The following is a 15,496-nucleotide window of genomic DNA, read 5'->3' as shown; positions in this document are numbered from 1 at the left end:
TCGTCATTAACTTAAGTGTACATTATACAAACAAAAATACTGAAAAAAATCAAATTTTCAAATAATCATATTAAATAATAATTTCAAATATTAAACATTTTAACCGATGTAACATTCAAATTTCAAAAAATATGCATTTAAATATATATATATATATATATATATATATTACCCATGGGTAGAGCGAAGTAAAATCAACATATTTAGCATTCCCTTCGTGATATAGCTTGACGGCATTAGTACGCCCTCCGTAAAATGCATCACGTGGAACCAGCCGGTCCTTCAATTTATGAGAAAGCAAGAAAGTTTTGAGTTCTTCATCATCTTCCTTCATTTTTTGAAACTCATGTTCCCAGCACTCTATCACGTTGTAGCCTAAAGATCTTAACTTCTGTGTGTTTTCCTCTGTAGACTGTCTCAGATCACCCATAGCAACATTCTTGAAGGGATGAATTTGCTCTGCTTTATAACAATTTAAGCAACCGTGGTAGAAGCAACCCTGAAAATAAAAAATAAAAGATTAATAATATACATACAAAAAATTTTTTTTTATATAAAATAGTATAACCAATAGAATCATTACTAACATGAAATTGATATACGGTGTTTGTATCCTCACAGAAACCATCCACAAAGGTGTTTTCGATCTTAACTTCTCCTGTGCCATTCAAAGCATGGATAATGTTGAAACCATCTTTCACAGCTGAAAAATCTAACCATCTAATAGAGTCGGGACTGTAATTGATTTTTGTAGTGTAGCCAGAAACAGGTACCATAGCTATTGTGTTTTCTTTTATGTGTCTACTTCTAAAAATTGCCATACTGGCTGATGCAATAGTAACACACCTGAAATATAAATAATTCATTATTTATATTCAACTACATACAACATGCAGTTACTTTACAAAACTGGAAATTGTACTTACTGGAAAGGGTCGACACCACCAACATCTAAGAATTCTTTTCTATAAATAAGGCATGAACGTCTCAAAATGTCAACATCAGATCTATAGAATAAATCAAATTTTTAATAATAGTACTAAAAAAAAAAAAAGAAGAAGAATAGATAATAAAGTTTTACTTACCTACAATAAGCCAAAATTTCTTCTTTAAAATTAAAGATTTTATCTTTTTGCTGCTCGTACCATTTGAAAAATTCTGCTCGAACACTGCTACTCATTGCATCTGGTGTATAATAATAATCATCTGGTATGGATCCAATGAAGTCCTGATTCTGGGGGGTATTGAATAGATGAGGAAAGAACCCCTTACGTGTCTCAACCAAGTTGAAAGTAACCGGTAGTTTTGACAAAGCCATGGGCATGAAATTGATGGAGTCAATAATTCGCAGCTGCAAGGCCTTGTGTCTAATTAGCATCAGCAAACTCCCATTCGGAATTATATCCGGTTTGGTTCCTTGCTCAATCAGCCAGGACAGTATAAACTGACCATCGAAACTGAAATAAAAATAATAAACATTAAAAATTCATGAAAATAGTAACACAAGAATATTCTTTCAAAATTTAAATAAAATAAATTACTTACGCTTTCATGTTATGGGCTATTGCAGTATAACCTTTATGCTCCTCGCTAAACAACCATGTGCAAAAATCATTACATGCGTTGTACCCTGGAAATACGTACTCCGATCCATCTTCCTTTTGAGCAACGGCCAGATTGACAATATGTTGCCCTGTTGATTGATCCGTCTCAAAATCAAAGAATATTAGTTTTTCAGACGGTTTCTTTGGCTCAATTTTTTTGAGATGGCATCTGTGGCTTGCAGCGATGACGAATTTCTGACAGGAGGGGCATTTTGAACTGTAGCACTGATGCGCTGAAGGTGGACACATTCGACGCTGAATAACCTTTCTACAGGTCCCACATTGGTAAATCTAAATAAATAAAAAAAATATCGAATGAAATAAAATATAATTAAAAAAAAAAAAAAAAAAAAAAAAAAAAAAAAAAAAAAAAAAAAACTATAGTAACAGAACAACGATAAGTATATCATAATACACAATCAGTAATATTTAAACAAAAGATAGAAAAAAAAAGGACCAAACTTACTTTGTCGCACAGAGATAGTTGTTGATTTTCAGTTTTACTCTTATGGGCCTCAAAACAATTTGTTGATAGACACAGACGATTACAGTCCGGACACCTTCTCTTTGTGTTATCTTGTATGCAGTCAACTCTTCGGCATATCCAACATGAGTTAGGACATTTATGATCTTCAATGCGATTGTAGGACTTGTCGCACTTCTCACAGTAGAATCTGGAAGCATAAAAACCAGGGAGATTCTTTATCACATCATAATGATCATTATGCAGCCATAATGTGATTCGGCGGGGTCTGCACACAGTATCATCCTTATACGAAACCTAAAATAATAAAAATCTAATTATTCCTTTGGATTATAAAATTAATATTATAAAACTTTTAATTAGATGTCATTAAAATAAGTACTTTAAAAATGTATTAAAGTTAGTCAATGATATTTTAAAAAAGCAAAAAATCAAAACTTATATATATATATATATACTGAATAATATGATACTAAATAATATAACACTTATATTTCAGATTGATTTTTTTTTTTAACTTACCCTGTTTAGATTTGCAGTGGAAATGACAACAATTTGCGTATTTAAATGCTCCTCAAACTTCTTAATTTCAGTATAACCACAAGGTCCTAGGGGAACACCAGCTGAGTAATATAGTTCCTTAGCCCTATTCATCAGTGCAGGTCGTCTCCTGTCACGTAAAGCATGAATAGATGATTGATCATTTTCCAGGTGGGCAATAGCGTACACAATCGCTTTCGCGCAACACAAACCTTCATCATCTGTTGGTATGGTCAAAATAGACCTTTTTTTCAGTCCATCCACTTTTTCGTTAATTACACGGTGATGTTGTTTTCCTCCCCCGACGTCCCGCAATATGGTGATAACGTCGATTAAAAAGCCATCATCTAACTGGATTTCAGTCTTTGACTGCAAGACTTTCAAGACGGCAGACAAAATCTTCTCCACAGTCATATCCTTGCACGGCATCAATGTGGTTGAAATCGGTTTATCGAGTCCATCGGATTGAATGCATATTCTAATCAAATCGTTAGGTTTTAGGTTCCAACAAACTTTCTTCAGTATCTGGCTGAATAGTTCACGAACTAAAGCGACAGACACCTCCACCAATGGAGAATTCCTTAATTCGTCTGGAAGTTTTTCTTGGTCGACGACTGCTCTAAACGAAACTTCATCACCTCTATATTTTTCTGTCCTTCTTCTAGATAGTTGTTGAAGGAATATAGCACTGCTTAACTAAAGAAGAAAAAATAATAATAATTCTAAATATATAAATTAAAACCTTTTTAAAAATACATAAACAGGGTAAAAAAATTGAATACCTGATAAAATGAAATAATTCAAAATAAAAATACTCACATTCGGCATATCAGAAGGCTCGTGTTCTATATAAACTGACCCACTGTTGGAAGGTCCTGGTCGTGTCTACTTAAACAAATAAAAAAAAATATGTTAAAGTAAAAAAAAAGAAAAACAAAACAATATAAAGAGAAAAAATAATAAATTAACAGAAAAAGTATCTGCAGAATTAGTTATTACCTCAAAACCCGAACCCACTTGATAATAAATGGGAAGATCTCTAAACACTTGCGTTGCTTCAGCAAAACCTTGCGAGAGATCCCCAATTAAATGCTCCTCGTCTTCTAAAAATTCTTGGGTGAATTCTCCCAAAAGCTAAAATTATAATTATAATAAGTGATTGAAAAAAATATATATTTATGTCAAATAACAATTAATATTCTTTAACAAACAAAAATTATACAATAACAAATATACATCATGAAAGATAAACAAAAATAACAAAAAATTATACAACTATTACCTCATCATCACATTCGTCAAACCCCAAACCCGGCTCACTAAAATCCATTCTATCATCATGCTATGAAAAAAAAAAATTATATTTTAAAGCAAATAAATACTTTTTTAACTGTACAAAAATATAAAGTAAGTTTTTTAAATGAAGCGATACACGGGCGCTATACAAATAGCGACAACAATAGTTAAATATAAGAGAATAAATTCAAAATATAAACGAAATCTACGCTTAAGCAAATTTGGATACTACATTAATAACAACATTGATAACTGAAACATAAATTTAGATTAAATAAATGAATTGAAAAAAATAAAATAATTATTGAGCCAAGCATAAAACTAAAAAAAAAAAAAAAAAAATTCTAATAATTATTAATAAACTAAAAATTCAAATAATTATTAGCTAAACTAAAATTCAAATAATTATAACTTACTTCTTCAGAAGAATCGTCTCTTGAACGTTTGCTCATTGTAATCCTTATAAGACACTGGAAAAATAACTACACAATCGTAACAAACGGAATACAATTTCCAACTAATAAATTTTTTCGTGCAGCAACGGTTTATATCAGCCTCTACTAACACGATAAATGAAGATAACGTGATAGCCCTTGTTAAATCTTGTGACAAAGGGTTGAAATAATTCTCACACGAACTAATCACTAATACCTTAAATTCTACGATAAAACTCATAACCACACTGACCAATATCAACATTTGGTGAGAAAAGTAGATAAAATGTGGTGAGAAAATAGATAAAAACTACTTTCCCTATCACTATATTAAACTTTCCATTCTGACTAATTGATAATAATACAGGTAAAACTAAAACTTCACACCTTGATAAAACTTTATCAGAAAACTCTCACGGGTCTGGTCATCTATTAGTCCCTTTTTCGAATCCCACGCATGATTTTTGAAAATAAATAGTTTTATTATATTATCAAATAAGCTGTAGGAATTTAAAACAATCGCGTTAAAAAGGCTGTTAAATGTTTTCTTCGATTTTAAAATAATTTTGTAATTTCAAAAATTAAATTTAATATATAATTGATTACAAATAATAGAGTTAATTATTTTCTAATCGTAAAAGAAATTAATTCAGAATAAAATAATTCACTTATTTTATCATAAACTTTTTATTTTACCATAAGATTTTTTTTTTAAATAAATAGAATTTTTATTTTAATATTAAATCATTTTATTTAAAATGCGTAAATTAATATTGAATAGGTTAATAATAGTTATAGTCGTTTATATCAACTGTATTTATGTTAAAAAATAACTAAAATTAAGAGTTATTAATATAGTCTCTTTCTAACATTTTAAGTATAGATGGCACCATTAGAATTCATATAGTATTTTTTAAAATGATTAAATTAATTTTATTAAAACCTTAAGTTTTCCTCCGATCTCTGTACATTCACAGGATACTGATTAGCGAAACCAAGTCCCCCCCTACTTGTCGTTGGACTAAGTGTAGGAGGTTTTCGTGGTTTTCCTCTTCATAAATCGTGGTCACTCACAAAGTCCTCTTCGAAGACATTGTCTCAAGATCTAGGAGTTCCCTTGTCTTCTGGGTTCAAAAATGACAAGACTACATTGATAGCCGCATATCCGTACTACGGTAATAAACATCTAATCTAATAAAATAATATTCGTTGATTTAAATATGCTCTTAACCTTAACACGTGTATGGACAGTACCGTTGCCATCCAGAGAAAGTTATCATAGCATTAAGAGGGGGCAGAAATAATTATTTAATAACTGTCAAAAGGTTAAGTGAAAAATATATCGATGAAACTGTATTAAGATATCGATATCAAACAGTTTTTATTCATACACGTGTTCAGAATACAAAAGTTTAACTTATTAACACATATCTAACCAAGCATTCGTGGGTCAGTGGTTATGATATCCAACTACTGACCCACGAAGGCTTTTTGATGGCGTGAGTTCGATCCTCAGCCTTAATTATATTTAATAAATAATATTAAAACAGATTTAAATATTAAAATAGATTTAAAGTTATTTTATTTCTAAAATTCTCATATAGATGGCGCCACTAGAGTAAAAGTATGATATCATTTATTCACTATGTCATAAAAGATGACGTCATAACTTCATAATATACAATATCTCTCCCAAATAACAAAGTTTACAAGTGTTGCCATCCTTAAAAAGTAATATTAAAAATAATAAGTGTTGCCACCCTCAAAAAACTAATAAATTAAATAATATTTAAAAAAACGAAACTAAATTAAAAACAGAAACCGAAACTAAAAATATGTTAGGCTTAAGAAAAAAAAGAAATAAGCTCCCCATGACGTTGCAGACGAAGTTTCGATTTTCAGGCGGGCAGAAATAAGCAAGCGGGCAGAAATAAGCAACTTCCGGTTTATAGGAGGGCAGAAATAAGTCACTTCCGGTCTATGGTCGGGCAGAAATAAGCAACTTCCGGTTGGGGCAGAAATAAGCTCCGGTTGACTGTGACGTCACTTCCGCCGCTTATACCGGGTGGTATACTACTAGGGTTATAAACTCGTTCAGAACTAAGTTAGTATTCTGGATATCACATTTGAAAATGAAGTCTCTTACACATTTTCCAAACACGAAAAAAAAATGATAGGTGACAGTTAAACTGTCTTATTAACATTTGTCATCAACCTCCAATTACTTCAAGATCAATTTGAAAAGCGCTTTCAACAATTTAATATCATCGAGCCTATGGTCACCTTTTTTGTAAATCCATTTACCATCAAATAAACGTAACCGAAAGAGCAACATACACTTCAGAATGTCTTCAAGTTAGGCGAGAAGAAGTGGAGATAGAAATTTTCCATCTTCAAAATGACATTGTCCTCAAAACTATTATATCAAATGAGAAATTCTAGAATATAGCTGACAGAAATAACTTTCCATTCTTATAAAGAGCAACATATAAGATAAAAAGTTTTGTGGTTCCACATACTTGTGTGAATCATTGTTTTCGACAATGAATTCATAATATAGATCACGACTTACAGATGAGAATCTTGACAATTGCTTGCAAGTAGGAATTTCATCATATTCTCCCAATTATGCAGCGCTGGCCAGTGAAATGCAATTCCAAAGATCACATTGACTATACTTTATATATTTTACAAATAGTTTTTATACTTCGTATGTTTTGTATAAGCAATTTAGTAATCATTTATTTTACTCAAGAATATTAATACTAATTATATTCATATGTTAAATTAATTTTTAATACTAAATTTTTCGTGCACTACATGTAGTGTGTTATATTACCTATGTCTACCAACTATAAATTTATTTTGAAAAAATAAATGGTTTTCGCCATTCGACAGTTATTCTGGTATTTGGTCTTAGGTACAAAAAGGTTGGGTACCCCTGGTATAGAGTGTTTCCTCCAAATTAAGGTGACCATGCTTCGAATCCTAAGGCGGCTGGTTGATGCAAATTCCGCACCCGGCTCGTATTGACTACAGTACTGACGTAAAATGTCATCAGTGGTTGACGGATCATGGGTCAGAATCGCCTTGCCGTCGGGCTAACCATGTGAGGTTTCCTCTCAATATAGCGCAAATGCGAATTAGTTCCATCAAAAAGTTTTCCACGAAGGCTAGTTTGTCCCAGTGCTTGATTCAGGAGTTTCCTTGTCTTCTGGGTTGGGTTTAATATTACAGGACTACAGAGTTGAATATTGATAGTCTCATACTCAGATAGATTATGGGAGAAAATATGTAAGTTTTAAACAAAAGATTTAAATAAAAACAAAACTGCTATAGTTCAAAATAAAATTCAATCCTTATTTGGTAATGTACTTTATGATTTCTTTTTGTTGAATTATTAAATTTTTTTATATAGTAAACGTTTTCTTTTTTTTTATCGAAAAAGATCACTTACGTAGCAAACATATGAAAGGAAATCTACAAACAGTGATCAGTTTAAAAATTCACGTTTTCCGCCATGAATTTCTCAGGTTGCAATAATATTGCATTTAAATTAGGGATGTAGCAAGTATTTAGCCCTTTTGTCCAAAATTCAGTTGGTGGAATGATCGGTCAAATATTCGGCAGAATAGTTTTTAGAAAAGTATTTTCGTAATTTTTTTTTTTCTGAATTTATACAGATATGCTAAAGAATAAAATAAAATCGTATTTTTAGCTGTATTATAGTACTGTTTATTATAAGAAATAATTTTTTCGCAAATTTTGAAATCCATGTTTCTGCACATGGCTTGCAAATTTATCTTCTAGAAGACAAATGGTAAAACGAAATTTGAAGAATTGAAACTTAATACTTATAGATTACTTCACTTAATATTCAACCACAAGGTTTTGCACTTCTGCTTTTTTTAAAAAAAATTATATTTAGACAGGTCAATTTCGTAATTTTTTTCGCTACATTTAATTCTTAAAATTGAGAAGTTTTGTTTCATTTTTGCTGCTTTTATTACAACGCAGCATTTTAACGGAACTTCTCGTACTATTAATTTATTATCACTTTTTCTGTGTACTGTAATATAAATAACCCGTAACATGAAAATTTGTGATTTTTGTGAGAAAACTGCTTATGATTTTCAAAATCGTCCCTGATAGGCTTTATCCTTTTTGATTTATGAATACGTTTTTAGAGAAAAAATTATTCTTAGCATTGAAATTTTGATTTCAGTGTTATACTGCTAAAATATGTTGCTATTTGTCTCCGAATATACGATATTCGGTCGATTTTTTTCCAGCCGAATATTCGGTTTTTGACCAAATCACAGTTCATTACCACATTCGACCAAATCATATTCGTTGGGCCGAGATAGTCCGGTTGGTAAGACACTGGCTGGTAGAGATTGTGGGTTCGATCCCTACGTGCCGAAAACTCTCCGTGTAGTAAATGGTGACTGATGCACGTTAAATCTATCGAGTTGCAAAGTCCTCCATGTTCCCTTAGCAAATCAGTACCTCTGGGGTTATTGATCCAGGTGTTTCCTTATCTTCTGGATTGGTTCTAAATTACAAGTCTATGGAGTTGAACATTAGTAGCCGTAAACCCAAAAATTGTTCAACGACGGTTATAAAAGAAAAATTCTTATTCGTTGTCGAAAAAACAAACTAGGATTTACGATAAGACTGTACCGAAAAACCATATCAAAAATTGATTATTTTAATGCGCTATTAAAAATTTGCGTGTCGTAATAACATCGTAGTTAAATAACGAGATAGTCAAAATCACGTGGAAAAGTATAGCAATAATTGAAATGAAAATTTACTTAAATTGCTGAACTCAACACGAATAAAGCGCGTGAAATGCTCGATTTAAAATTAGCATGTCGTAATAAAATTATCGGTATTTTTTATAGTACGTGGGACTGCATAGCAATAACTGCAGAAAAAAATAGTTGAAAAAAAATAAAGAAAGAATAGAAAAGAGGATTAAAAAAAATCACTTAGATTTACGATAAAATCGTCACAATTAAATTGCACCAAAAAGTGATTATTTAAATGAGTAATCTGAAACTCACGTGTCATAATAATATCGTAATAAAAAATTCAGGTCACGTTAAGAAGCGGAAATTGTGTTAAAAAGCGGAAATAACTTTTTAAAAAAATCATTTATATTTACAATAAAATCGGCTTAAAGAAAGCACGTTAAACATACATTTACCACAGAATCTGTTAAAATTGATCGTGTCAAAATGAAATGATTCAAAAGTGCGATTAAAACTTTTTGACATTTTTTATTTAAATTATTTATTTATTTATTTTTAGTTTAAACTATATTTGACATATTTTAAATTTATTTTATGTTCATTTTAAAAAGCTGAAAATTGAGATAAAGAACATTTTTCATTTCTTTATTTTTCACTCTTAAGGAATTTTCCTATTCATCAGTTAATTAGATCTGAGTTTAATTTTAAATAAATTTTATGCTGAATTTTAGCTTCTTTCTATTTCATTTTGTTTTTGGAGTTTTCTATTTTCATGGTGGATCAAAACAGAGGTTTATGCTACTTGTTTTAGAATCAGAAAAATATATAAGAGAAAGAAATAGGAAATTCTCAGAAAGGATGAAGCCATTTTAATAACACATTGGTTCATTCATAGTGTTACAGAAGATTGTAAAGCCAGATAAATATAATTAATAAAATTGAAAATCTTTTCCCCCCGATTGAACTAATGAAACAAAATTTTATTTTATAATCGAATTTGAACAGCAGACCCAATTTTAAGTTTGCGACTATCAATGTTCAACTCCGTAGTCTTACAATTTTGAGTACAACGCAGAAGAGAAGGAATCTCCTGGCATCAGGACAAACTAGACTTTTTGATTGAATTAAAGTACATTTGCGTTACGCGGGGAGAAAAAGCAATGTAAACGGCCTAAGGTTAGCCTGACAGCATAGAGGTATTCTACACCCTCTACCGCTGATGATATTTTATGTTTATACGATATGTAATGTTCTATCTAATTCGCATTAATATCATGTGAAATGCAGAGATAAGATTCTTTTGATAAGAAATTGTTAGTAGTTAAGAAAAATTTAGTCACGAAGAACTCGGAAAACCCCTTAAATTTATATTATTGAAAAAAAAAACTTATGGAATTAAGAAGCTGGTGTTGTGCGCTGGTGGAAATACGAAAAAGCCAGCTTTCTTATAAGTGTGTATTCGTTCTGGACATTTTTTGTTCTACAGTCTCTGACTAAATTATTAGACGCACTGTAAGATTCTATGTAAAATCTTAATTATCAGGTGACAGCTTTATTATTTTTATGTAACTGAAACAGGTTTGCACTTGTTTACGTTCGTGTATCGATTGGTTAATATAACTGTAATGCAATACGTTAAAAATAAATACAAGAATGAAGTTATGTTATTTATGACATTATCCAAATTTAAGACATTAATGCTGCTTATAATCAGAGTTAAGCGGTTTAAAAAAACTAGCTTTGTAAAAAGGGTTTGGCCGGTTTTAAGAAACGCTTTTATTTTATTTTTTTTAAATTTCGAACGTGGTTTTTTTTAATTTCTTTTGAAGATATTTTTAGATGTACCTATAATATTTTATTTAATGCTATATTCTCTTAAGAAACATGTTATATTTAGAGCTCCATTATCTTGAAATAATTGGCATAAAAGCATTTTATTTATTTTTATTCTCACTTGCTATTTTTTAATTATTAAATAACTAGCAATAAAGCATACTTAGTTTAGGACTGTATAATTAATGCAGCTTATCTGTCATTTTCAATCGTCATCATTAAATTTTGAAATAATATTTAATTGACAAAGTATTGTTACAAACTAGTAAATCTATCTATTTGAAAATATCCTTTTATTATAAGTTAAATGTTTCAGACCGACCCTAAATAAATAGATTAGTTAAAAAATTTGCAAGACTGGAGCGTGATTCTAACGTAATTTTGAGAGAAAATAACGCGTTATGTATCAGTTTGGCCCCACTTTCGCCGTCTTGGAAGTAATCACAGTGACCACTTTGACGATAAAATTTTTGGTCTGGAAGCTGAGTTTCAAAGTGATAGATTTTATTTTATATCCGTCGTTGAACAGCCGACCCAATTTTTTTGGGTTTACGTACGACTCATGTTCAACTCCGTAAGCCTTGTAATTTTGAACCAATCCAGAAGACAAGGAAACTCCTGGATCAAGTATTAGGAGAAATTTGCCTTCGTGAAAGACTTTTTGATGGATCTAACCCGCATTTGCGTTACATGGAGAGGGAAACCACGAAAACCTCCCACGGTTAGCCTCACAAAAAGGGATTCCGTCTGCCACTGATGATATTTTACGTCAGCACTTTGGTCGGTGCGAACAACCGGATGCGGAATTCGTATCGACCAGCCTTTAATAAATCTTTTAAATTGAAATCTGATTTAAATGGTTTCTCTCTTGTTCATACTCAAGTTCAGTCGATATTTAGTAATTCTGATAAGTGTTTTGTAATTCCGATGAAGCAGGGAGTATGTTAAAAGAAAAACTTTCAAAAAAAAATTTGAACACGTTATGCTTTATTAAATGACAAGGCTTCAAAAATTGGAAATAAGGAACACTATTTTTTAAAAAAATCGCAACCTACATAAAGTGAATCCTTTTAATAAAATGCATTACTTTTACAACAGTACGATTTAAATGTATATTAAAATATTTCGTTCTCGTGTCTAGTTCTGATTTATGTTAGTATGGTAAAGCATTTTCGAAATACTTTACCATACTGAAATGCATAAAAAATGGTAAAGCATTTCGCATCTTAATTTAATACACTTCAAGAAAATCTAGAATGCAAAAAGTCTACGCGACATGTACTTCAAAATTTTGTATTGGCGAATTTTGAATTGGCGACTTTAGTTCGGAAAATTCCAAATATCCGGAAACAATATAACAACCATGGAAAACCTGAGGCAGTATTATCTTTACTTTGGTAAATGAAAGGTTAACTTTAAACTATTCTATGATTTATTTAACACTACGGTTTTTATCACATATTTGATGATACTTACGGTTTTTATCATATATTTGAAGATATTCTTTTTCTTTCCTTTATTTTATTGTGATTGATAGTTTTTATCAATAGTTTTGCTTTCAAGGATTTTGTTGTGACATCATGATTCATATTAATGCGATTTAAAAATAATGCAGTGTAATATACGCCAAGAGATTGAAAAATTACTCAACATAATTCGTATTCTCTCGTTTTAAAAGAACGATTCGCAATTTATATTCACCCGATTTTAAAATAAAGCTTTGATTCGAACTTTGGCTATTTTAAAAACAAACATTGCAAACCGTCATTCGTATTCACGCTTTTTAAAATAATGCATTATGATTTATATTCATGCTATTTTCAAATTAGATTTTGATTCGCCCCTGCACTATTTTAAAATTGAATCTTACAATTTATAATCACGCGATTTTAACATTGAATATTTCATTTTTTTATGCCCGCCATTTAAAAATCACATTGCTCTTCATATTCACGAAATTTAGTTTTAATAATTGAGTTTTCATGGATAAAAAATATTAAGTAAATTTTGGCATTTCGCCTACTTACATTTCAAAATATATGTGTAACATGTGTGTTCAATATTAAATACAGATTATTAAAAAGAAAATAGTTTTAAAAATTTTTGTTTAACTTTTCTGAAATTATTTTTATTATTTTTCTATTATTATAACTCACACATATTGTATAAATTCACATATTGTTATAAATTTCATAATACGGTAATAAAATTGTACTATTGTGAAATTTACAATTACAATATTGTTATTATTATTTTGATTAAAATAATATGGCTCATAATTTTCTTGATTATTTATTTATACTTTATCGTCTCGTATTCACGGGTATTAAAATTAAATATCGCGATTTGTGTTTACGAGATTTAAAATATACACATCGTGATTTGTATTCACGTGAGTAAAAAATAACATAGTGATTTGCATCCAAATTTAGTTACACACCGTCACTCGTATTCACGTGTTTTAAAATAACACATCACGATTTATATTCATGCGATTTTTAAATTAGATTTTGATTCGCCCTTGCACTATTTTAAAATTGAATATTACAATTTATAATCACGTGATTTTAACATCGAACATTTTGTTTTTATTGCCTGCAATTTAAAAGACGCACATCACGATTCATTTCCACGCAATTTAGTTTTAATAATTGAGTTTTCATGGATTAAAAAAAATTAAATTTTGGCATTTTTATTATAATTCAAAATATATTTCTTAGCATTTATGTTCAATAACATATTATTTTAAAAATAATAGTTTTAAAAATTTTACATCATTTTTCTAAAGCAATTTTTCTTATTTATTATTATTATTCAAGGATTGTCGGAATCTGCGTCAAGAATTGAAATATATATTTTTATGAATTGCATAATATTGTAATTTTCTTACAATAGTATGAAGTTTACAATTACAATATTATTAAAATCATTCATTTAGTTACCTAAAATAATATGGTTTAATAATTTTCTTGAAGTTAATATATTTATACTTTAATTATTGAAATTTCTCATTATAAGATTAAAAATAAATCAATTTCTCATTTATAAAAATTAGAATTAGAATTTTCTATTTTATTTTATAACAGCCGATCCAATTTTTGCATTTCCGACTTCTAATGTTCAACTCCGTAGCCTTGTAATTTTGAACCCAATCCAGAAGACAAGAGAACTCCTGGAGCTCTATACAGAAGGCAGGGAACAATTTTCCATGAGTAGAAATTGACCGTATTTATGTCTCCTGCGTAAATATGTTTTTCCATTAAAATGTCGGGTATTTTTTCAAGAAGCCCCAACCACCCCTCTTAAAATATTGATGGTGATTTTTATGTTCAAATTTTTCTATTTTTTTAAAATAATTTGTGATAGAAGCATTAAATATCAGTTGGAATAATAACAAAATTATCGAATAGCTATATAAACAGCAGATAGTTTGTTTTGTTCTCCCAAATATGAAACCGTGTAACTGTGTAAATTATTCCAGAAACTAGAAATGGCCGTTGAGATAAAGCAATAATTTTACTAAGACAAAATGCCATTTTCGCTGAGGCTTTTTCTATTTTGCTGAAGCAGCATTGCGTATATTTTTCTACATTCATTTTTTACCAGGTTTCTAGAAATATACGTTAAGGGTGGTCTTCACAAAACACCCTGTTTATGAAAGCTTTGTCTTTAAAAAATAAACTAATCTATTTCTAATATATATTTTGTGATGCAATTCGCTCTACATTGAGAGCGAATTAGGGTATTAAAAAACATATATTTTATTACCCGCATCTAAATAAATGTCGCATTTAATAGAAATAGTAAAATCAGATAAATTTCCAAAATCTAGGCCTGCAATTTCTAAAATTATTGCAAGTCTATCCTGGCGTGCAATGTAACGCAAGTGCTTCAAAATAGATTTTGATGAAAGAGTCTTTATGACTATTTGCTATCCATTGCTAATCTTTACAAACTAAAACAAAATTTTAGAAGACTGATGTAAATAATTTTGATGAAAAAATATTTTGCATTTTATATATTAGTTTTTCCTATCATATAAAAATCTAAAATTCAGTAGAATCTCATTTTTGAATTTCTTGTTTCTTACGTTGATTTTTTATTTGCACGATAGTATCTATTTTCTTTAAAAGTTTACACAGTTTTTCTTTTTTTCCAATTAGAGATTGTTAAAAAAATTTATAAAAATGAATTACTAAAATGAAATTTCTTGAAATATTGGCAGAATATAGCAAGTAGCGCATTCGAATTTTCAATTTTAACCGGGAAATTTACTCTATCCTTATTACACTGCGATCTCAAACTAGTCATCCTATTTATAACTTTTCGTTTTTCATTTTTTGCTGGTAAAACAACAGCTATTCAGTGCGAACCGCTTGTTTTCGCGTTATACATACAATGTATCTGTATACACATGTATGTACAACGTCCTTTAATATAGGCATATTAATGTGCAATCAATATATATGCACGCATTGCATAAACAATGCGGGAAAAAAATCACCCCACCTTTAATAACTTTTAATCTAATGATCGGATCTTTACGTT

The 15,496-nt window shown here is 29.8% G+C and overlaps 2 protein-coding genes across 2 annotated transcripts in view; one reads left to right on the top strand and one right to left on the bottom strand.

The window, feature by feature from the left end:
• Positions 1–15,496, top strand: part of LOC107439353 (uncharacterized) — a 53,620-nt gene that overhangs the window by 24,438 nt on the left and 13,686 nt on the right. The window lies entirely within an intron of this gene.
• LOC107457405 (uncharacterized) lies at positions 7–5,011 on the bottom strand. Its single transcript, XM_087150453.1, has 12 exons — positions 4,341–5,011; positions 3,911–3,970; positions 3,628–3,762; positions 3,448–3,513; positions 2,611–3,324; positions 2,071–2,385; positions 1,546–1,895; positions 1,086–1,457; positions 927–1,007; positions 588–846; positions 173–499; positions 7–39 (listed from the first exon to the last, which is right to left on the bottom strand). The coding sequence occupies exons 1-12, from the start codon at positions 4,374–4,376 to the stop codon at positions 7–9; spliced, it is 2,748 nt and encodes a 915-aa protein (XP_087006579.1). The 5' UTR covers positions 4,377–5,011.

Source organism: Parasteatoda tepidariorum, chromosome 9 (genome assembly GCF_982258835.1).
Source record: "Parasteatoda tepidariorum strain Cologne lab strain chromosome 9, Ptep-v5.0, whole genome shotgun sequence".
Classification (NCBI taxonomy): Eukaryota; Metazoa; Arthropoda; class Arachnida; order Araneae; family Theridiidae; genus Parasteatoda; species Parasteatoda tepidariorum.
The sequence above is the reverse complement of the archived record's forward strand: the minus strand, read 5'-3'. Positions and strand labels throughout refer to the sequence as shown.

Excerpts from the sequence above, each read along its gene's own strand:
- LOC107457405 (XM_087150453.1), bottom strand. The coding sequence starts at position 4,376 with ATGAGCAAACGTTCAAGAGACGATTCTTCTGAAGAA. Across the intron at positions 3,763-3,910 it reads TTGACGAATGTGATGATGAG|CTTTTGGGAGAATTCACCCA; the intron begins GTAATAGTTGTA and ends TTATAATTTTAG. Across the intron at positions 1,458-1,545 it reads ATAGCCCATAACATGAAAGC|TTTCGATGGTCAGTTTATAC; the intron begins GTAAGTAATTTA and ends TTTTTATTTCAG.